Raw genomic sequence first — 24,267 nt, forward strand, 5'->3', positions numbered from 1 at the left:
CTACTAGGGCATTTTGGATTATTGCAGCTAGCTCTGCAAGAACATCACTCAGGGGTCACTAGCAATCCAAACAGTAAATATGATGCAAGATACAAGGTGTACCGCATGTGGACAAAGTGCACATTTTCAGTCCCTACACCCTTCATTTCAAAAGAATGTAACAGAATGGGAAGCGCAGGGTATGGCAAGGTCGGCCAGAAGGTATGGAACTGCTCCCAGAGAATCATAACTTGGGCTTTTCAGCACAGGAAAAATAGAAAATACAGGTCTCTAATGGATGGCATATAGATACTGATCCACTGCTGCTTTGAATGCAGAAAGTCAGGAGTATCAAATGAAACCATCAAGAGGGTACGTTCAAAAAAAGAAAAGGAAGCAATTTTTCACAGCGCAAGTAGTTAAGCCTCAGAAAATTACATACAGGAACTGTATATCAAGTCCATTAACTTACAAATTAATAGAAGAAAAAAATCCCAAACATTATTGGCTAATGGGTAAATAAATGATCTGTGGCTCACAAAGCCCAAATTGTGATTCCACACACTTTCTATAGGATCACATATTAGAGTTCCTTGTGATTAATTACTGCTTTCTGACAGGTATGACTAGACCACATGGACTCAATGGCAGGGCCAAGGCCTAATGTTGCATTTGAGACTCACCTTTACTGAATGTTTAAGCTATTTGGAATTCCAAAAATTCCTCTAATGTGAAAATTCTCCAATGTAAAACCCAAACTGTTCTTTACCCACAATATATTCTTTGTTGTTCTGATCTAGGGTCAGCAGGACAACATTATGAATTCCTACCCCCAGGGAAAAAAACCGCTCACCATAATATCAAGCTATAAACTAATGTCTCAAGGACCAGTGTGCAGAAGAAATAAATACGAAGACTTACGAAAATACGCATCAATAGGTTTAAAATTTTTTTATTGTGCTGCCAAGAGCCAAATTACAAGAAACCGCCTTACAGTTAAAAAAGTAAACAAGCAATCTGCTGAACCGCAGTGCACTCCAAGTGCCACATATGCATCTATTTTTCAGAAAATTATATCTGCATTTCTCTTACAAGAGCACAACAGGAATCAAAGTAAAAGAGTGTAATGGATACAGCACATAGGATAAATCATATCTTTAAAATAATAATAATAAAATAATAATAATAATAAAAAACATTTTACACCATGTCCTATATCCTGCTAATATTTTCAGAATATGGCCTTGATTGTAAAATAAAAGCAAGCATTTACAATTTCTGGATAAAGACCGCTTACTCTTATGCAAGGAATGGATGTTTTGTCTTGACAAAATCTTTGTAGTAACTGGACAGAAACATCTGTTTCGATATCTGATTGAGTACAAAACGCTGGGGAGATTACATTTTTTCTTATTGGTGGTTGGAAACTGAAGTTATATAAGCAGAAAAAATATTGACCCTTAATGATACACCTATTTTTTTTTTCTTTGATGCAAACAGCTAGAACACCTTTTTGATATTCTAAAACAAAAAAATTGTTAATCTTCAGATTAATAAATTAGGTCATTATAATAATAAATTAGTTTTTTTTTCTTTTTCAGTTTTAAAGTTCAGCAACCTCTGACCAAGTATTTACAACAATACTTGAGAGTTCCTTTACAAAAAATACATTTTCTTTTCACATTAAGCATACTGGGTATCTGTGTCTCTTATGACAAGCATTTGTAAAAGAAAAAAGGCAATGCACAAATGGGTAATTAGTATAAAAGTGCCAAGACCTGTTTGGAAAGTTAACATTGTATTACACAGTCAGAGTTATAAATGAAGCAAGCTACAACAAACTTCCAGCTTAATGTGGACAATATTCCAGTAGTTGTTTCAAACAATTGTTTGAAAAAAAAAATAAAAAAGAAAAAAGAAAAGAAAGAAAAAAAAAAAAAAAGAAAATCCAGGAGCTGGTGGTGTTATTCTGTGGAGCTGATTAGTGCTGCATGTATACTGTCATCAGTGTCTCTAGCCAATGCATTCATTAAAAAGCCTTTTTAAGGCCAAGCAGGAAAAGAAAAATAAGAAACACCCTGAAATGTAGCAAGTAGCAAGAGCAACGCTTACTGCTATAATCGTGCACGTACTCTACACACGCAAACACAAGAGTGCACACACACACACGCACGCACACACAAACACTTTCAAATCAAACCAAACCAAACTGTAGGTAGAATGAGATGCTCTTTTCTTGTCTTTCCTAAACTCACAAGCGATTAAGCATTGATATGGAATGCCTGTTTACCTGTTTCTGCTCTGGGTAAAATCTCTCTCAGATAAAAATACATTCAACAAGAAAAAAAATAGAAAAAATACATACTGTATACATAGTACTTTATATATACAGTATATATATGTATAGTGTATATACACATGCACGTATATATACATATGTATACCTACATGCATTTGTATATACATATATATACACAAACATACAAATACTTTTTGTTGTTTTTAGCATAATTATATTTACATAAATATTCCTATAATGCTAAAGTTTAAAGAAGCATGATCTCCTTTTTTTTTTCTGAGCTTCAAAAAAGGTGCTTGAGTAATATACAATTAAAATTAAGCAGCTTCCTAGCATGGAAGTAGTTTCTAAATCTGCATACCAGTAAATAAGAACATCAACAGGAAAAAAAACCAACCTTAAAACAGTCTTTTTTTTTTTTTTTTACTCTCTTGTAAGCAAGAGCTTTGTCCAACAAAAATAGTTTTCCTTCTCCTGTATGAACAACCAGAGATTGATACAAAATAACAAAACAAAACCACAACAGACAAAACAAACAAACAAAAGCCCCTGGAACTGCATGGTGTTCTTGACTTTTCCTTCCTTCCTTCAATACTGCTGTCAAAAGATCCAGTGCTCGTATCAGGAATTACTTAGGCCTCAGTCATTTGCTAACTCTGCCGAAGTCTGGCTAATCTAGCCAATCAACTTGGAAGAAAACTAAAATAAAAACAAAAAGCAGCACAAGGTATAATTTTATACATCCTTAATAAACCCACCCTTTATTTTCTGCTATAACCTTTTTCTTGCTATTTCATTAACTACTGCAGCTTCTCATCATATAGAAAAATACTTGCAGCTACATCACACCTGTGATGTGACAAATTCTGTTCTAGAAGTATATTACTGTAGCAACAGCTGGAAAAAAAAAATCAGACCTTTTCACATGTTTTTCACTTGGGGTTAGGCTTTGCTGCAACAGATGCGATTTCAGAGCAGCAAGAAAAAACACTATCCTGCTGCTCGGCAATATTTATTCATTTTCTTCTCCAGCCAAGCATGACCAGCTTTTCTTCTCTGAAGCTTCCTTTTACCTCATTGCCTACCCCTAGCCCCTGATTCCCCCTCCCAAAAAAACCTCTATAGCTATGTTACAAGCAAATACATCTTAACAAGTTTTAAAACTTTGGTTCTAAGAAAACACTTGGTCAGTTATCTTAAGGAAAAGTGGGAATGCTTTTTCTGGCACATTGCAGGAGTCAGAGCTCATCCCAGTAAGGTCTTAGAGCTGTACATGTAGTCACAAATCCAATACAATCCACTAAGCAAGTGCACAATTCTAGTTTTATTTTAATAGCAGACTTAGTCTCTCTTTCTCTCTTTTTCTTAAATCCTTGGTAAGGGTGCAATTCTTCAAACTGTTTGATAGAAATTATCTGCCTGTAGGTTGTTCTGTTTCTGCATGCTGTAAAATCCACTGTATCTTGAATCTGGGTCTGCAATTCTTAGCATCCTCTGAGAACTGTCCACCTGAACCATGGTACCTTTCTTGCAGTCCACATATACCAGTTGATTGTTTAGGCAAGAAGGCTGTTAAAATAGAAAGGGAATACTGAGTAAATTAAAAAATGTATTTATTCCATACATAATTAAAAAAGTCTTTGTGGTTCAAGTCCATAAGCACAAAACAAAATTGGACTGGCAATGAAAGAATCTGGACTTCAGCTGAGCTTGGTAAAGGCTTGTGCCAGGCACAATAACAGACCAACAGTTGTCTTCTGAAACACCGTTTTTCATCTTTTGATTGGAACTCTGGTATTCTCATATCCCACATGGACTGGTTAAACTGCTCTCTGCTAACCTAGTACCACACAAGGCCTTCACCTTGTTGCCCTCAATGTGCAGCACCTTGCTTTCCAGACTTTAACAGCCCCTTTATTGCTGACCATTTTCAAGAATGTTTTATTGATGGTTGCAATTCCACTAAGAGAATGGGATAGATCTCAGCTGTTAACAGTTAATCCTGGCATGGGGTGTCCTATGGGATCCTTCTGTGTTTCTTTCCAAGGTAGTTTATGTATGATTTCCTTAATTAGGAAATAATCCATATTTTATCGATCTTGCCGTTACTTGCAAGTATAAAATAGGGGATTTTATTTTAGGAAAATGTGAGTAAGTGAGGGTTTGAGTGTAACGATTTACAAGCGTGAATGCATATAAAATATCACTCAGAGAAAGAGCTGAGATATGTGTACTGGCTTTTCAGTCCTGCTATTCCCCTGTTGAAGGAATCTTCAACTCAAATAAAGAAGTTGAGAGGAAAGCAAAACCACACTGTGTGGACACTACCTTAAATGTTTACGGGCTAAGCAGGAAGGAGGAGAGGAAGTAAGTGTACTCTATGGACACATGAAGTTAGTGACAATGTTCATGCATGCTCACAATATAAGCATGTAAGTGGACTGCAAATCTTAAAAAGTCAAGTTTCCACTGACGTACATTCTTTTTCCAAGACTTAAATCAGAAGAGTTTTTACTACTTAAAGTTCACATTCAGTAACCCTTATCATGAGAAGATTTTTTTTACCCAGATATTAGAAAACATTATTTTAAAATGTTTTACATTTGGCTCTTCCAAAGTCTATGGACTGGGTTCAGAAAGCAGTCCTGAGGTTCACTTAACGGAATCAGGGCTAAAGATTAGCAGTCCCATCTGTAATTTTAAACAGCTTTTCTATCATCTTTCTTTTGGTATTGGTTTGATTTAAGCACAGTTGTTGATTTGTTCTTTATTAAATAGCTGGACTATTTTGAACACAAAGAACATAAGCCAAAATAGGCTTGCCAAAATTTATTACTAGGAAAATCTAATGCGTGACACTTAGTTGAAGAACTCTTAAAAGAAAGATACATTTATGACAAAGACCCTCACAAGAAATCTGAGTTCCAGTATATCCATGGTCTTGCATATGTATATGGCTTTAAGTGAGCTTTCTCAGCATATGGATGGTGCCTCTTGGTGACACCAAAAAAATGATGTTTCAACAAAGAAGTGTTTGAGAAAAATGATGTTCCATAAGTAAAAAAGTATCAAGAATTGTTGACTATAGTTCCACACTTAGAAAATTATGATTTTCATTTCAGCTTCAACCATTTTGTCACACAACACTTGGATGGAGAGCAGCCTTTCTGAGAGTTTAGGACTGAACTACAGTTAAAAATGAATTTTATATGCATCCCTTAAGGAATTCAGAAACTGGTATTTCTTACTCATTTTGAAAGACTGGAAATAGAATAATACCAATTCTTCATGCTTCCTATTTAATTACAATTGAATTAAACTTCATTCTCTGACTGTATTTGTAAGCTTTTTGGAAATGACTTTTTAAACAAGGAAACAAACAAATAAACAACAACCCTAAACCTCTGCAACACTGACAGAAAGAATATGGACACTTCATTTTTTTAGTTACTACATCACTCTTCTAGGTGGAACTGAAGAAAAGATGGTCTCAAATTCTGTTACAAGTGTGGACAAAGTCTGTTTGATTAGAATTAGAAAGTGGGATAAATTGGGGAACTGATATAAATGGCATTTGAATGTGGAGTAAGGGCTTAGTCTGCTGACTGAACTATTACTGAAAAAAAAAGGATAGCCTTTTCACTGTTCATTTCCAAGCTACCCGCTTCTTCCTTTTTTTGGTAGTCTCAGAATACTTCATTGGTAGATATTTCCCGAGGTCTCTCAAAATATGAATCTGAGAACCATATGATTATCACTATCAGAAACTGTGATAAACGCTACTAGCACATACATTATCTGATGTTTGACAAGACTTTTAAAGTGGATGAAAGTAAGAAAACAAAGATATTATCTTAAGATTTTGACTGCAGATAAGAAAATTGCTAGATTTACCTACACAAATACGGAATCAGATTTTTAAACAACTTTTTGCTGAGATCGATTTCTATCTAGTGACAGCTCATTATTATAGGGAGCAGGAAATGGTTTTGTTTGCTAATGAAAAAATAAAACATTTAGGAAACTAAATAAATACCAACAGACATAAAACAGCTTAAGGCATAAGGAGAAAATAATTTAAGAGAGTTCACAGGATGTGAATGGAACTGCACCCTAAACATTTTTCTAGGTAATCTTGACTTCCCTAAGTGAAAGCCTGGAAATAGGCATAAACATAAAACCTTTGTTGGAGCTTTGTAGCAGGACACTGGAATCCACTGCTTCTTCTGATTGACAAGCAGAAGGACGATGATCAGTAACAGCGCTATTGTGATTGGAATTGTCACCAAGGCAACAGAGCTAACTGATGCATCTTCACTTGTGTGTGGTCCACCACCACTTCTGTACTCTCCCTGGAGGTGATTCATGTCTGCAAGTCAAATGTGAGCACTGGTTAGTAATTACAAATGGGCCCTGATCGTAAAGAAGAATGTAATATAAAAACTTCTAGTCATGGATCTTGTCACTTGTCATATGAATTTTGACTTTCTCTCCTGAAAAGTCACCTTATTTACATAAATTAGAACAACTGAAAGCTAGTATCTTGTATAGTGACTGTATGAGCTGGGCAAAGGTCATCAGAAACATGAATTAAAAAATACAAAAAATATCAAAAATATCAAAAGATAGGATGGAATCTAAAGCACAACAACAAGCAAGTCTGACAATAACCTCTTAGCTCTGCTGTGTTTGCATCATCTTATGTGATCACAACAAAATTCCCACTTGCAAAAAGAAAAAAATTAGCCTGTGTTTCAATGCTGAAGAAGTCTCAGATTGAAAGTCCTTTCCTTCCCTTCTGCCCTCACCCCCCCCAAAAAAAAAAACCCCTCAACCCTAGTAAAACAATCATGATGTGTTTGTTCTCCCATTTGTTGAGAACATATAATACTTGCACCACTCAGCCTGTGAAAACATACTGCTGGCAGTCTACTGGACTGTAGCAAGTTTTGCATGTAATGGCAATTTTCAATGACATATACAACATTCTCAAACAGTTTGCAGTGTGTTTATAATTCCCAGCCAGGGTAGTTGCAAGCCAACACAATGCCTGTGAGAAATTAAAATGCTGTAATTATTAAAGTGTAGGCTTACAATTTTGTAAAGCAGCTGCATTTAAATTCTGTAAAGCAGTTACATTTCATGTATCCTTTCTCCAAACAACAGTATGCTATGACATCATCCTTAGATTAAAAAGGAAATATGTACAAGTTTAGGTAGTCCTTCAATTAGAAAAAGTTAAGAAAAACTGTGTCATAGAGCATTTCCCCTACCCTGGAATAATGGTTTCAGCATAGTTTTAAACGAAGATGGATTTACATCCTCAGATAACTTCATTAGCTCTGTGTCATTATAAGTGAAGTGATTTGGGTTTTTTAACTCTGGCATTTATCTATGATACATGTTAAGTTGTGGTACATGTTTTCCCAGTTTTGTTTATCACTCTAAGAATGTCAAAGGGATCAAATGCAGGTCTATCAACCCCAGTGGCCTGACAACAGTCTGCTTTCTAGATTCTGTATCAGAAAAGACACAGCAGAATCACTCCTCATTCATCATTTTATCGTATTCTTAATTTTACAGGACTCTACTGTATTGACAAAGAAGTTTCTTTCAAGATTAAAATAGGATGATGAGATCAAATTGCGTAAATATAATAGACTGACTCGTATTTATTTAAAGGAAAAAAAAAAAAAAAAGCATGTAAGTGTTCTGCACTGAAGAACATTCTCAGATAACCACCTTTTCAAACCATTACACAGGTGCTCCCTGAATAGAACAAGTAGATGCACTAAACCACAGGGAATAAACACAGACCAGTTAGCCCCGTTTATACCCGATCTCACCTCTGTGAATGTGGATGATGTCATTTTCACTTGGTGTTGGCCAGTTTGGTACTCCTAATTCAATGTCTCCTCGGTGATTTGTTTTCTCAATGGGGATGTTTGTAGGTTCAGGCACATACATCTCTGTGAAAAGAAATAAATGTGTTTCACAAATTACAGGCTGCTTAAATTCCCAGTGCTGCTCTTAATTCAGGAAATATACTCGATCATCTGCAGTGCTTTGTCCTATGAACCTTTTCATTTGTTTCAGAATTTGCACCATGACTAGTCTAGGTTTTTGTTTTAAGACCTTATACTGTACAGTTCATACTGTACATGGGATGCATGCTTGCTGCCATTATATATGGATTATATATATATGCATTATATATGCATCACAGATCATTGTACGTTGACAGTATTCCCAGCAGTGAACTCTTGTTTCCATCGTCAGCCTTTGAGGAGGGTATCAGAAGGAGATGCTGGTGGTTTTGGCATGAAAACACCAGGTGTGTGAGGCCTTTTAGAAAGGAAAAAGGCGCTGTAAATGTGTTTTACTCCCAGAGTCACAAAGCTTTCACAAGCCAAGACAAAAAGCCCAAGCCCGGCTGTGCGAAGATCAGATTTGATTAAGTTCAGAATTGATAGCCTTCACCGCGGCAGGCAGGGCATGGCTGCGCTTGACTCCCAACTTGACTGCTTGCTGGAAGAAAAACGGTTTGTGAAAGTAGCCTGGAGAATTCATTTGAATTCCAAGGTTTAATATTTGAGTTGATGGTTTTAGTATTCCCGGGATAGATTCCCGGGAAGATCCCAGCTTCTCCCATGTCCAACTTTGATGGTGTTCTCATGTTGTACATTGTTTCTGTATATAGTCGTGTGGATAAACTTGCTTTTGAAAATACCATTTCAGAATACACACTTTACTACAGTGTTGCTTCTTTGTGATACCAAACAACAAAAATACCAAGGGAAGGCTATGTCTTCCCAGCTGATACGTAAACTGTCACTGCTGGTTTCTTTCTCTTCTTTTTTCGTTTTTTGTAATCCTCAAAAGCAGAGAATTGCAGGAAAGGGTACTGCTGAATCTCCCCAGTTATCCTCTTGGAAACAGGATTAATCCAAGGATGAGCAAACTGCTGCAGAAGTATATCAGGATTAGCGTTAAAAACCAGTTGCAGTTATTACGCCCCTAGTGTCCATAGCTAAGAAAATTTCACATTACTTTTAAGCCAAGTTAAAATGATAAATAAGGCAATGAGGTATTTAAAAAGTAATGAAAAGACTCAAATGAGAAATGTTAATCACTGACAGAATCTGCAGAGATCTACGAATATTCGTTTTCCTACTTCACTAATGTATTTCCATAACCTTGTGAAAAGACAGAGCAGGGGCAACCAACTAACTTTTGAGATCACAGTTCTCAGAATAACTAAAATTCAAACTACATATTTGCATAATATACCTATTTGTTAAGTCTAAACATCTGTTGTCTTCTTGATATTCTTTAAATATGAACTGATGTTCAAAAAACAATTAAGAAACCTCATTATCAGTCCTGGAGAAGCAGCATTACAATCATCTGGGTTTTCACCTCACATTACCTGGGCACATGGGACAGCAGCTTCCCTCCACATTGATGGGCTCAGCACAAGGGAGGGGCGGGCAGCTAACGGTGGAGCAGAGGGTCTGACCCTGCAGGCAGTAGCAGTGTGTGCAGCTATCAATATCCCAGCGTTCCTCATCTGCGTATGTTTTTCCACTGAAGTGGCAAACCACTTTCTTTGGAACTGTATCTTCTGTTGAAGGAGAACAGTGGTGAGATCATGCAGTAATGGCCAACTACGCACAAATCCCATTTCCTCCCAAAACACAAAAATGAAACACCAGCACCAAAGAAATCCCAGCTGTAATTAAAAGACCATCTCTACCTCTTTCAGAAAATTTTTACTAGAAAAAGTGTTGGTTTTGCTTCTTTGTGAAGTACATAATTAGCCTGGGCTGCTTCTCATGCAAGAAGCTAGAGAACACATGGTTGGGACACGAAAATGATGTCAAAAGTGCTGTGAAAAAGAAGAAAACCTTTTTTTTTGTTTGACTGTTTGAGACTGCCAACTACTCCTTTTCCCTGTTTCCTGGTAAGTCCTATTTAAATAAGAAAACAAACCACACTACTTACATTTCTAATGACAAGGCTCACCAAGAAAGATGAACTCAGTCTGGAATATTCGAATAAAAGATTAGGCAGGATGCCTAGAAGGATGAAGCAGCTCTCAGGTGACATAGCTTGAAGTCCTTAGTCTATTTATTGCAATAAAACAGATTTGAAAGTGATCTGATCATTCCCTGTAACTGCACCAATGGAAAACCCCAGGAAAAGGGCAATAACACTTTTTTTTTTTTTGTTAGTATTATATAAATTAGAAATCGGTGTCATCTTAACCCTCAGGAAAACAAAAAAAACCAAAAAAACCATTGAGGTTCCAGAACATCTTTCCCAAAGATTGAGAGCTGTAAAACAACTTTTCAGATAGATTTTGACACAGTATATGTAACAGGGACCTGGACATAATAAACCAAGTACATCTGGGAAAAACACTTAAAAGAAGCACTACGCTTTCTGCCTAAGCACTCAATACACCAATACTTTTATGGTGCATCCTATGCAAGCCTTTTAGGTGGTGTGCAGCATACCTTCTATTTCACTGAGAAGACAGTCACGAATTGCTTAGCCTAGGATGTTTTTTGCTGCTATAGTACTTCATAGATAATCAAAATAAATCTACACAGCAGAACCTTCAAAAGCCAAGCAGCACCTCATTTTCATCCTAGCTTCTCGCTACCTTTTTTCCTTAGAGGCAAAAGTTACTACGATGAAACCTGCTGATGACACTAATTTGCAAATTAAGCATATGCATGAGATAACAGGATGAAATCGCAAAGTAACTTCTTAAGCTGTCAGGGAAGTACTGGTTTACTATTCACACACATTACATACATAAATGTGCCAGAATTACCTCTCAAATATAAATAAAACCCTTATTAAATAATGTGGCCATCTGTAGAGCTTTTAATTAGTGACAATGTAATAGACTGACATCATCCAGAATAACAAGGTTAGCAGTCAGCAGACCAATGCAACAGAAATTCAAATGCAAAAGGAGACCAGCAAGAAGTACTGTAGTGAAAATACTAATGGAATTATCTGAAAATGACAAATGTTTCAGTGGTCCTTGGTATGGGTATCCCACGATTTCCATGGCTATAAGTATGGGCCCCAACCTCTCCAAGCAGGTGATTTTGTAAGTGAATATGGGGTGGACATGGAAAAGGAAGAGTGAGACGAAAAGGTGGCTGCAAGTTGCAGAAAGCACACTGGTTCTTCCATAGGTGACACGCGTACTGGCACACAGAGACAGTGGAGCCCTGTGTTGGTCACAAAGTGCATATGGCTGAGAGAGGGTGAGGCACACAGTCTGAGTGGTCCTCTACTGCTCATTACCTATGCAGGCCTAAAGCTGAGCACTCTCTGTGCACTCAGCGATGATTTGCTACCTTGCCCCACTCAGGACAGCTTCAACTCAGCAGCTGGTGTGGCTGGAAGAGTCCTTCAACTTCCTCAGGATTTTCTAAGTTTGTAAAGAACATATCCCAATTTAATACAGTAATTTTTTTTTTAGCAAAATGAACACAGATAAAATCACAACAGCAGCACTGCACCTTTGAACCTCGAGAGGACACTGCTAAGTCCCAAGAAAGAATTATCCTCTGTGTATCTCCCATTCTGGTGTCCATCTCTATGTACGTATAAGTACAGGATGAAGGTGAAAGCCACAACACCAACAAACGCTCAAGGAGAGTGGAAACAAGAGAGACTTGGAGCTAAGAAACTCACATACAAAAATGCACTTCAGAATATCATGTCTAGCTCTTCCTGTCTTCTCTCAAATTTCCTCTAGATGCACCAGTAAATCAATCTCATCTTGTAAACAAATAAGCAGGCATTGCTGTGTTCTGCAGAAGACTCATCTTGTCTCTAATCAAATAGATTTCCCTTTATCCTCTCTGAAGTATAAGGTTGTCTTTCTAAATTAATCTCCCTCTGCATGAGAAAGAAAAATGTTGAACACACAGGATGAATTTGAGGATTCAGACAAGTAACAAAGCATCCAAAGCCTGTAAAATTCTGGATTTGAATTTATGCTGTCTTGTCAGGCATTAACCCAATTTGGCTCCAGAAACAAGCAGAACCAAACGCAGTGCTAAACCTCTGCATAATTTCTGAAACTCCAATAAATGAAGAAGGTTGGTTTTCACAGTTTGCCTATTTTATATTTTATCAACTATTACATGAAAATACTAAGGAAGAATCTGCACAAAGATGTGTTTCTCAAGACTAAAACAGTAAAAACCCGAAAGACAAAAATGAAGTTCATGACCTTATTCTTCCTACAGACAAGAGGTACATAAGTCATAGAAAACAGAAAAAAGTTAAGTTGTTGTGAGTTTCAGTTATTTAGGCCACAAAACATTCTGACAACATAGTACAACTTGGATTAATAAAATGTATCATCATTCAAAGTCTTCATATCTGAGCAATAATTAAAATCTGGCTTCTGCATTTCGTATTGCTGAGCAGTTGCTACTAAAAAGAGTCATTAAGCTTTTACAGCTCACACATTCAACTATTTGCAATATTGTGCAACTATATGGGATTCAAAGTAAATTAATTAAAGCCCTATCTACACGTTGTGCGTATATATTTGCAAACCTGACATGGAAGGTGTAGGCACCAAGTTCTAGTGGTTTTATTTTTGCAGCTCATGGCACTAGTCCCCGTGATGCATCCCCTTCTTCACATAAAGAATTTTCCCATATAGTACAAACACTCCTGTTCTGAATCTACGGGTTTGATTGCCCAACTTCGCATACAGCATTTTTTTTAATGTTGAAATGTATTCTGGATTAAAAACATCCTTACAGTTGCAAAGTCAATCACAGGGAGAAAACCCTGCTGAAAGACAATTGTTGAAGAATCCTTAAATCCTCCTTATGTTTTATGCAAATAATAATGAGCATAAACAATAAGGTAATAATAGGATAACATAGTACTTTCCCCTCAAAATGTCCTCATCAGGAATCTAAGGAGGATTCCATGGGTAACTGAAATTTTGATATTTTCTGTCTTTTCCAATCCTTTATTTGATGGACTTCCTTGTATAGTCTATAAAATTTTATCACCTATTATTGAAGATATTGTGTCTGCAACAAATTAAAGATTTCAAGACCTCTATCAATTGTACATATCTGAAAGGACTTCACGACCTTTCTGAAGTATTTCTGATGACTAACTATTGCTTATAGATGAGCAAGTTAAACCACATGCTCACTTAATGATACTTAAAGCCTGTCAATTTTATTATATGCCTTTTTACTGAATTCTTTTCTACTGTATCTCCCCCTACTGCTTTTGGAAATGAAGGTTATAGTAAGCTCTGAATGCTTCCCAAAAATGCTACAAGGACTTACGTCCTGGTTTTGGCTGGGATAGAGTTTTCTTCCTAGTAGCTGGTGCAGTGCTGTGTTTTGGCTTTAGTCTGAGAATAATGCTGATAACATACTAACTTTTTAGTTGTTGCTAAGTAGCACTTACCTTGAGCAAGGACTCTCATGCCCTGCCATGAGGAGAGGCACGGGAAGCCGGGAGGAAGCAGAAACAGGACACCTGACCCAAACTAGCCAAAAGGTAAATTCCATACAACAGCATGTCATACCAAGTATATAAACTGGGGGAAGTTACCCAGAAGGCACTTGAGGATGGGCAGGGTATTGGTCAGAGAGTGAGTGGCTGCACAGTACTTAGTTGCCAGCTGGGGCTAAACCATGACAAGTTAATTTCAGTAAGTCTATTATACAACTTTATCAGCAGCTTCCATTCTATAGCCTTTGTACTTACTGTGAACTCACAAAAAAGGACTAATCTGTAAATAAATACTCCTATTCAAAATAAAACAATCAATAATCTCAAATTCTGCAACTTAAAAAATGCCTGTCAATTTTCACTGTCTACAGCATCCACCATTTACTTAAACTCTAAATTCAAAACCAGTGGATGATCCTTAATTCTTTATGCATTTTTACTATTAAAAAAACCCCCAACAACCTAATTTTTTCTCAAATATATAATTTTGCCTCATTTCTATAACTATCTTTAGTGACCTTTCTCTTTTTTCCTGTATTTTATTTTAGATGCCTTCTTAACACTTCTCCATTCTGTGAAATTTCATAATGCTTCAAGCCTATCTTCTGCAGTCATAATTAGTATTTTCATTGTATTATTAAATTTTGATGTAACACGTGTTACCTGGCAGATCTTCCTTTACATAAACCGTTTTTTTGTGTAATGTTTTCATCTAGTAAGGTATATTTATCAAGTTTTTTAGGAGGATGTCCTCTCAAGTTTGTAGGAAAATTACATCTATATCTTTATGCACTTCCACCTAAAATCCACAAATCATGATCCATAAAGCTCCCTACGCTGATTTCAGTCTCTAGTTCAACTGAAGGCAGAAACTGCATCTCCCCAGAACAGGCAAAACATGTTTCAGTTTGTAAATAAAACATCTTTCTTATTCCCAAGAAGGCATTAGCAAATTATCAACTATTTTTATTTGCTCACCAATACAGTAAGGACAACATTGTCCCTTTCTCAAAACAGGCCTCTCACAGGATACTGGTGGGCAAGACTCTGAATAGCATCTAATCTCGCCATCCATGCAAATGCAGCTAGTGCAGACATTGGGCTTCCAGGACTCTGCTGTCAGAAAAATATCACCTTCATCATTTTTGCAATAACTGGGCATGCTCTCATTGCTTGATGAAGAGGGCTGAAGAGGCTCATCTGTAAATATAAACAGATCAAGTTATTTAACTTAAGTAGCTAACTTGTCTCGTATTTCCCTGATATCTCTGTATTAACAGAAGGTTCACTCTTGAAGAACACAATGGAATCGTAACACGTTGGCTCACTTCTTCCGAACAACTAGAGGTACAGAATGTTAAGCCTTTTCAGTCCTTACATGTGATGAGGATCTTATGATGTGCTCTAGAATGAAATTTATGTAGACCTTTATTGGGTTTATTCAAAAAGAAAAAAGGGAAAAATGAAAAAATAAGAAGGCCAGCAAAGTAAAAAACCATCGCCATCAGAAGCAGCCCCTCAGAATGCTCTGAACTGAAAGCTATGTAGTAATACAGCTTAAATTAGAGAGATTAAATTTTAAATCGAAAAATTGAGTCCCAGCTTCTGCCATGTCAGTTCAAATGCTTGAATGATGCAAAGTAAAAAGCTATTATGCTGCTGTTGCCTTCACTAGTGGACTTATATGAGCTAATTATAAACTGTTGAGAAACAAATGGAATTTGATTGGGTTTCAGCTTGATGCCAGCGGGTCTGATTTAATTCTCATGCCCACACATGGGGGTGACACATTTCTGTAATGAAGCTGTATCTTGACAGACATTACAGATCAAAAAGTATCTGCAGAGAACATATAAGAAAAGGAGAAGAAAAAAAAAAAGATACATAAGGGCACAGGTTTTCAGTAACTGTGTAAGTTACGAGAATGAGCTCCTCGCAGCCCAGAACCCCAACCGTATCCTAGGCTGCATCAAAAGGAGCGTGACCAGCAGGTCCAAGGAGGTGATCCTGCCCCTCTACTCTGCTCTTGTGAGACCTCACTTGGAGTATTGTGTGCAGTTCTGGTGTCCTCAGCATGGGGGGGACATGGAACTGTTGGAACAGGTCCGGAGAGGGGCCGCAGGGTTGGTCGGGGGACTGGAGCACCTCCCCTATGGAGATGGGCTGGGAAAGTTGGGGCTGTTCAGCCTGGAGAGGAGACGGCTGTGTGGAGACCTCGTGGCGGCCTTCCAGTGTCTGGGGGGGGCCTGTGGGGATGGATTGTTCATCAAGGACTGTGGTGACAGGACAGGGGGTAGCGGGTTAGAGCTTAAACAGGGGAGATTTGGATTGGATACAAGGAAGAAATTCTTTACTGTGAGGGTGGTGAGGCACTGGAATGGGTTGCCCAGGGAAGTTGTGAATGCTCCATCCTTGGTGGTGTTCAAGGCCAGGTTGGATGAGGCCTTGGTTGGCATGGTTTAGTGTGGGGTGTCCCTGCCCATGGCAGGGGGGATTGGAACTAGATGATCTTAAGGTCCTTTCCAACCCTAACTATTCTATGATTCTATATAGCCAGTGAGAAAAGATCCGCTCATCCAAACAGTATTATTAAGTTAAACATATGCTCACTGTTATTAAAATTGAAAAAATGGAAATCAGAAGAACTGACTGAAAATATATTTTACTGAAAATATTCTGTCGGAAAAAAATCACCCAAAACACCCACAAATACCCTGTAGAAGAAATGGCAAAAATTTGTTTTTAATGAAGACAAATATTTTCTTAGTGAGTTCACACAGAATTCAGAGGTTTGGACTAAATTTCCACTGCAAGTAACTCCCCCATTTGCTATGTAAAATAGGAATTTGTGTTCTTTTATAATTGCATCTCTTTCCTCAGGGGAAAATAAATCCTGTTACTTTCTCGATACTGTCAGGTAGTCCAGGAGGAATCTGGCACACCTGCTGGGCTGGAATGCTTTGATATTACTCAGCTGCCTTTAAGTCACTCTCAGATCATACCAGGTGAATGTAAGAGCAAACACAAGCATTTTTTAGACCAAATCCCAAATAGATAAGATAGAAACAAAAATGTTCACAGAAACCAAAGCATGTAGAAATGAAAAGAAACAAGCCTGTATATGCCTACCACTCTGACTACTTTCTAATGTTCTCTAATTCTGCATGTTTCCATGGACAGGCCACTGTATATTTCACAATCCTTCCAACCAAGGATTCTGGTTCTCATGCAACCCTTAAATTATTAGATTGCCCTTGAAAATGGTCAAACTTGAGGACTACTAGTGCTCTTTACATGCATGGTATCTCTTGCACAGTCAAGTTCTGCAGCTGAGACAGAGGACTGCAGGCTCTCACTCCGAACTGCTAAAGAACAAAGTCACGGCAACAACCAACCTCACGCATACACATCGTACATACTCAGATCAAGAAAGAACTCTGATGAAAGCTGGTTGTCAGTGTATACCTGGGCACTGTGGGCAGCAGGAGTCCTGTGTGCGGGTGGGGTTTTGACAAAGAAGAGGTGGACAGACTTCAGTCTCACACAGGACACGTCCACTGTGGCATGTACACTGTGTGCAAGAATCAATATTCCATGTCTCTCCTTCTACAAAGTATTCCCCACCAGGAGCATGACAGATTGATGGGCTGGTGAGCTCTGGCTTCTGCACAATTATTTCATCTGGGAAAAACAGAATTGGAAGACAGGCAAAATCAGTTGTGACTCTAACAATTAGCAAATGTACCCAAGATTCATCATTTCTGTTACTACGGAAAAAATTAAGAATAACAAAACTAGCTATAAATATATTCTCTATGAAGCTCTTTCACCTTTGACACCTGCATCTCACAAGAAAAAATTTGAGAATCAGTCTGAATAAATGCTAGTTAAGATGAATCAGATGACTTCAAGGCTTTTTGGCATTTCAGAATAAATCAGACCAACCTTTGATATAGGAATTCCAAGAGACAACTGTAATTTTCAGAAAAATCACACTGATCAGACAGTTTCTTTACTGCTAAATATTTGCATCAGTGCGATTTCTGAAAGGATGGATAAGTATGTGTAAATATGGGATTTAGGAAGTCCAGATTCAGTTGTCTACCTTTCAGTTTCCTGAGTGATATCTATCTGTAACATTTGGTGCCAGCTTAAAAAAAAAAATCCTAACAACAAAAAAATCCCACCCAAACCCCTAAAAACCTGTAAGCATTGTTAAAAGTGCTTCATCATGTTGTTCCGTTATAAATAAATAAATAAATAAATAAATAAATACAGTCTTTGAAGTAGAAACTGGATCCAGGGAGATGCCGCAGTGTGTAGACTCGTCTTTCCAGTGACTATATCTCACCAGATGAACCTTAATCCTTTTTCAAATGTTTAATTACATTACGCCTACACACCTGGCTGAAAGACTCACCCAGTCTCTAATCCAGGCAGTTTAGAGAATAGACCTAACCTCCTTCAAGTTAAGCAAGGAACCAAACATGTTTCTCTTGTTCAGCGTGAGTGTCCTTCAAAGCTGGGGGAACTCTTTACCTCCTGGTGTTCTAAAAGAAAAAATAAACCTATCCTGCACTTTGAAAGTGTCTAAGGACTTATCGTCAAGAAAAGATTATGCCACAACTGCATCCTCACAGCCTACTTGAATGCCCTTTGCCCAAGGACACTACCACGTGGAAGACACAGCAATCAGTTACTGTTTTTTGTTTTCGTTTCTGGAGAATGATCAGTAGAACTCAGAGAGACTGACTCTGGCCAATCTTACTCTATTCACAAAGTACTCACACATTTTTTCTTTGATGGAATTCTTTTACCTTTCACTGATTTGCTGATGCTATGCTTTTCCTACTGCTTACATTTATGAATCACATGTGATTCAGTAGCATTTACCTGAAGTGAGATAGCAGGTCTTGTCACTGATTGTTTTTCATTTTAGCTGGAACAATATGTTACATTTTACAAAATGGCATCCTAGCTCACTGTGGCAAACGCAATATTAATTAGTTTCTGGAAATTTTTTGAGCCATCTCCTTTGCATTTAGTTCTCTGCAAAGTCATAGGCCTGTTTTGCTACAGGTCATATACTGTTCATAATCAGAAAAGCATAACCACATAGTACTGCTGTACATATGGTATTGTTTACCACTCCCTTAGCCGCATTAATATTGATATATGATTGCAACTGAATTGCTACAGATGTACAACTACTATATTCCTGAAGAAGCAACTAGCAACAAGAAATACACGCTTGCTGGATAGCATTGTTCTGCAAAACGCTAGCAGTGAATGGCTTTCTAAATCTTACAGGAAACCTGCAGCTTTTCACAAGCATCGGGACAATTTACTCAAAGCTCTTAATATATAGAAACATGGTTATAACGAGTGTTCTAGCAGTCAAGGTAATTTGCTCTGTTGAAAACTAACTAAATATGGAATTGAATGTAACCACCTTTTTTTTTTTGGCCTGAAAAATGACCTCTGAGAGCTGCCATTTCCCTGTTGATAGGTTAACAGTGCAATTCAAAACTCAGTGCATCAGAATTGCTAATTATTTCAATATCCTCATGCCAGACACATTTGAGTGACATGCTCACAGTCTCACAGTTCCAAACTGCATTACTATCTACTGAAAGCCATGATTATTATTTAACAACATCAGTGGGGAATCAATACTCTGCAAAATAAAATCAGAAGTACTTTTCCAACAATATAAAACCTCAGTGAGAAAAACAAAACCACACAAGGACTAATTTGGCCATATTAATTCATACACTTCTATGTGCAATCACTTTAAAAAAAATCTGTGTCTGACCTAGCACTGTAAGAGTTTACACTAAGTACGACTTTGCTAACACAGAAGCTAGTTGACTTGTGCCTCAAAAGCAGGAAAAATGTCAGATAAACCTATGCAGACACCGCACCTCAATGAAAGGGGCCCTACTGGGTAAGCAGCTACTCTTTTACACAGGAGACCAACAATGCTGGTGCTCAGAATCAAGCACTGATCTCACTCCCAAGAAATGTATAGTGTGAGAAAATAGGTACTGCTAATCTCATCCTGATCTTTTTTCCACAAACCGAACATTAGGCTTACGAATGGATTTACTCATTCTCCATACATGAAGTAACTAGTGACGTTACTCTTATTTAAATGCTCTGATGTGTTCTGTGTTAGGTAAAACAATATACACAAGTATGCTGACAGTACAGTGAAATCAGGAATGATTCTTGAGGAACCTAACAACAGAATTCCTGGAACTGGAACCACCATCCTACATAAATTCTGAATCTTGAATGTTTATTAATGTAAGATTGACATGCTAACTTGTGCCCATCCATATGAAGTATAGGATCCCCTACAATAGTACACAAATGATTGTGAAAAGGTGAGTGACTACTGCAGGTACTCCAACAGTTCTGTGCAGCCCTGAATTCCAGGTAATAATACAAGTAGAAAATAACATCCCTGTCAAGTGACATGACTTTAGGAATATGATACTCTGTAATTGTTATTTCCTGTTTGTCTGTTCCTCATGGAACAATATTGACTGAATATTTTTCTTGTTGTTTTCTTTTTCTGTTTGTTTTTTTTTTTCCACACTGAGGTTTCACAGGGGAAAGAACCGTACTATTTAAGACAGACTGTGAATGTACGTGTGTGTCTGCAGGGAGCTGGACAACAGAATGACAATACCTGACGGGATACATACAGATGAACACTGCTTACTGCTGTGGCAAAAGTGCTCCAAGCTGAGCTGACAAAACACTAGTGTTCCCTTTAAAAATCTTATGCTTTCCTAATTCCCCATCAGAATAGCCAGTGGAAGACAATGGAAAAGAAGGAAGTGAGCAAAGGACTGTTCCCCTAGTTTGCATAATTTACTGTTTTAATTTCAGCTAAAAATTTCATTAACAGTTGTCATTACGAGGATGCTAAGCATTAAGAGCTTGCCCTCATTAACTAAGTAACTACTTAGTACTGAAAATAGCTCTGGCTTCATGAAACCCAGTGCCAAAAGTAACACTACGGCTGGCCATGGAACCACAGTGCCCAGCCTCCATATGGCAGAGTAGTGCGGATTGAGAAAGGCTCAAAGTGAGACTCACATTTCTTGGAGTCTTGCATCTTTTGGGGGACTACGTTTTTCCAGTTGCCACACGGTGTAAACTCCACTGGAGATCACAATTTGTTCAAGCAATCTAAACGGTTAGGTTATCTTAGATCCTATGTGTCTGTCACTTTCAGAAAGAAGAGCTGGCTGCTAATTTTGCCCCTAGGATTTCCTGTTCTTCACAAAGAGTTTGAAGCAGACCATAAATGCTTATATCCTGCTACTGCTGTTTTACTGTTTTGCTATTTACAGGAGCATCATGAGCCTCGTTGGTCCTACTTGTAACACAACTTCCAATCAAGTCACACAATATCACGGTATTACAAATTAATCTATCTAGCACTTTGTCTTCTGAATGATTCCTACAATATTTTAAAGGGCATTAATCTTATACTGTACCTACACTCTAATGTATTTCATAGATGTTCTCATATTAACACTTATTAAAATTATATTGGTATGCAACACTAATTGTACTTGGGCCTTCCCACTGGAGACACTGAAATCATCTGCTGGTGACACAGAGTTTTCTCTCAGAAGACAGAATCACAATGTGCAATTACTTAAGACATCTGTTTAAATGTGTATTCCTTTGAGGGGATGTGAAACACAGATCAGGAGATAAATTATAATAAAACTCCATTTCGAATTAAAAAAGAGAAAATGCAATGGCTTATTATATTTGTTATTATAGGTAACAAAATTGTATATGAGTATGAATTTGCTATTAGAACTAATACAGATTGGAAACTTTTGCTAGTTTAAAGATTTCAATCTGTCAAAGATTAACATGTTAGGACTCACAACATGCATATGCTTTAAATACTGAAGTTCCCATTTTTACTGAAGTTTTTCCCATGTGAGATCTTAATGAAAGCCACTTGTCTTGTTACATTTGGGCATAGAAACCTTCACAGATACCTATCACTGAAGGATGCATGAGATTATTGTCACATATTAGAAACAGAACACATATGAAATAAAACCCAATTACAAAGCATATAGAAAAAAGCAAGTTACCTGGACATGATGGGCAACACTGCCCTGGATGTATGGTGGGGTTGCCACAGTTAGGAACAGGGCAGGTGATCAAGGCACACATTTCCCGGCCATTGTGACAGTAACATTCCCTGCAGCCATCGTGCCAGCTCTCCTCATTCTCATGTCGCCGCCCATCCATTGACAGGCAAGAGCCTGTTTTAACAGGAGGCATAAGAGAAGCAGTTGCCTCTGCAAAAAAGTCAAAGGGAAAAAAAAGTGTCCAATTAGCATGTGTTGCTTAGGAAAAAATCCACACCGACCTTATGCTGGACTGCATTATTCATTATACTGAAAGCACATATAAGACCAAGTGAATAGTAGTTCTAGCATTTACACTTAGAAACAAGGTAACAAAACACACAGAACAATTAGAGGATATACTGAAGGGGATGGTGGGATGCAGTAGAATGCATTTCCTTGAAAAATGTAATCTCTTCTTTCTGTTGCACCTATACTGTTTTTAATCATACAGCAATGCAATATTCACTAATAATGTACATTAAAAAAAAAAAAAAAAAGAAGTGCAATGGAGTGTAACAGCAGAAAAAATGAGGCATATTTAAAATGAAATGTTTAATATGGCAGTGTATTAGATTATCTATAATGTGAGTATCTGATAGCAAGTAGAACATAAAAGCATTTACAACAGCTAAGGATGGTCTTACATCATGAATGACAAAAATTACAAGCAAGTTTTAACATGGTCAGGCTAGATACTAGAAATATTTAATAAAACACCTAGAGAGATTGTTTACATTATTACGAGAAATGAGATGCTTGGAAGACAACTGCTCTGACAATTTTGTCCCTCATTCCTGGCTTTTACTGAGATGAAAATACAGCAGCTTGAAATGCTGCGTTACTTGCACTTAGCCAGCACATGGAAGCAGTTGGTCCAGGGAGGATGAAGTCTCATTTGTATCTTATGTGATATTTAAGTGCTGCAGGATTCAGATTCAATATATTCTTGTTAATCAGCAGAGTGAATTTAGAGCCCAACACTCCCTCATCCACATCATTATGATGATAAGGATTTATGATCAGTTTGTCAGTGAACTGACTTGTTTTCAGCGTATGTCAACCATGTTCTACTGACATATATATATATAAGGTTATTTGTATTCAGTTGCTTATTTCATTTTCTGTTTAAAAAAGGATGCAGTATAAAAAGTAGTAATGTTTATATGTAACTTTGATAATGTTTTTTTTTTGGTTGTTTTTTACCAACATCTAAGTCAGCATGTCTTCAGCTGTGGCAGATCTATTAAAGGCGGTCTCAGAACCAGAAGCAGATGGTACAAAGTTAGTTTGATGCATGTCATCAGAGTAAGAACCCAGTACACAGAAATTACATTAGTATACCATTTTGTGAATTAAAAAGAAAATTCATGGCATAAGGATAAAACACTTCTTAAATCAGACTTCATCCTATTGCACGAACAGAAATAATAAGTGTGATACCACTGGAGAGAAGGCAAGTTCAACCTAAGATACAAGTATAGGAGCACTGTAAATTTCAATGAGGTACTATCTCTACTAGTTTAAAGCTTGTCACTACTGCCAAAGTACAATATCCAGTTTTTGAACTGTGAGGAGAGGCCAAAATAACTGGGTTTATTTCATTTAGGACACCTCCTCCCTCCTCCCTCCCAAACCAACAACACCCACAGACATGGAGGGGGCTCCAGCTGCAATTCCTTAAATACTGAGAGAATTCTAAAGGGAATGGTGCTTAGCTGTTCCATTATGTTTGATGAGAAGTAACTGGTACAATTTTGTAGAAAGGGAGAGAAATATTAGAAAATTAATTTTAAATTGTCACATATTGGTAACCACAGGAAAACATTATTTAGAATTGTCTTTTTTTTTGTTTGTTTGGTTGGTTTTGGTTGTTTTTTGTTTGTTTGGTTTTTTTTCCCCCTTTTGAGAGTGCAGATTCTTAATAAATTAAATCTTAGACAAACATCTGTCAAGGATTATCCAGAAATACTCTATTTTATGCAAGGGCAGACAAACAGACCCTCTGTCTTCCAGAGGACTATCCCAGCCCTGTACTTCTATTAATCCTAGCATAAGCTATTTCTGGCAGAAGCAATTTAGAAAGTGGAGCTAATTCACAGGCAAGGGATTTACCTATTCCTTCCTCTTACTCAGGGATTTTGGGTCAAAATTTTAACAAGGATTCACAGTTCCCCAGAACATGCTGGCAATTGCTCCCATTATTCTTAGACAAATTGCTGATGAAGTGATGTTGAAGTGATTTGCTCATAGCTTGGTATTTTTATGATCATGATAACAATAAATACT

The 24,267-nt window shown here is 37.4% G+C and overlaps 1 protein-coding gene across 1 annotated transcript in view; it reads right to left on the reverse strand.

Annotated features, from left to right (window-relative positions):
- Positions 1 to 3,515: 3,515 nt before the first annotated feature.
- CRIM1 (cysteine rich transmembrane BMP regulator 1) overlaps positions 3,516 to 24,267 on the reverse strand; it is a 183,775-nt gene continuing 163,023 nt past the window's right edge. Inside the window, exons 11-17 of the mRNA XM_080614768.1 lie at positions 21,940 to 22,149; positions 17,270 to 17,485; positions 14,783 to 15,004; positions 9,708 to 9,902; positions 8,125 to 8,247; positions 6,460 to 6,647; positions 3,516 to 3,847 (exon numbers count right to left, since the gene is read on the reverse strand). Of these exons, the coding sequence (XP_080470894.1) occupies positions 3,671 to 3,847; positions 6,460 to 6,647; positions 8,125 to 8,247; positions 9,708 to 9,902; positions 14,783 to 15,004; positions 17,270 to 17,485; positions 21,940 to 22,149 (1,331 nt within the window). The 3' untranslated portion in view covers positions 3,516 to 3,670. The remainder of the gene's footprint in view (positions 3,848 to 6,459; positions 6,648 to 8,124; positions 8,248 to 9,707; positions 9,903 to 14,782; positions 15,005 to 17,269; positions 17,486 to 21,939; positions 22,150 to 24,267) is intronic.

This window comes from Psittacula echo, assembly GCF_963264785.1.
Source record: "Psittacula echo genome assembly, chromosome: 4".
In the NCBI taxonomy this organism is placed as follows: Eukaryota; Metazoa; Chordata; class Aves; order Psittaciformes; family Psittacidae; genus Psittacula; species Psittacula echo.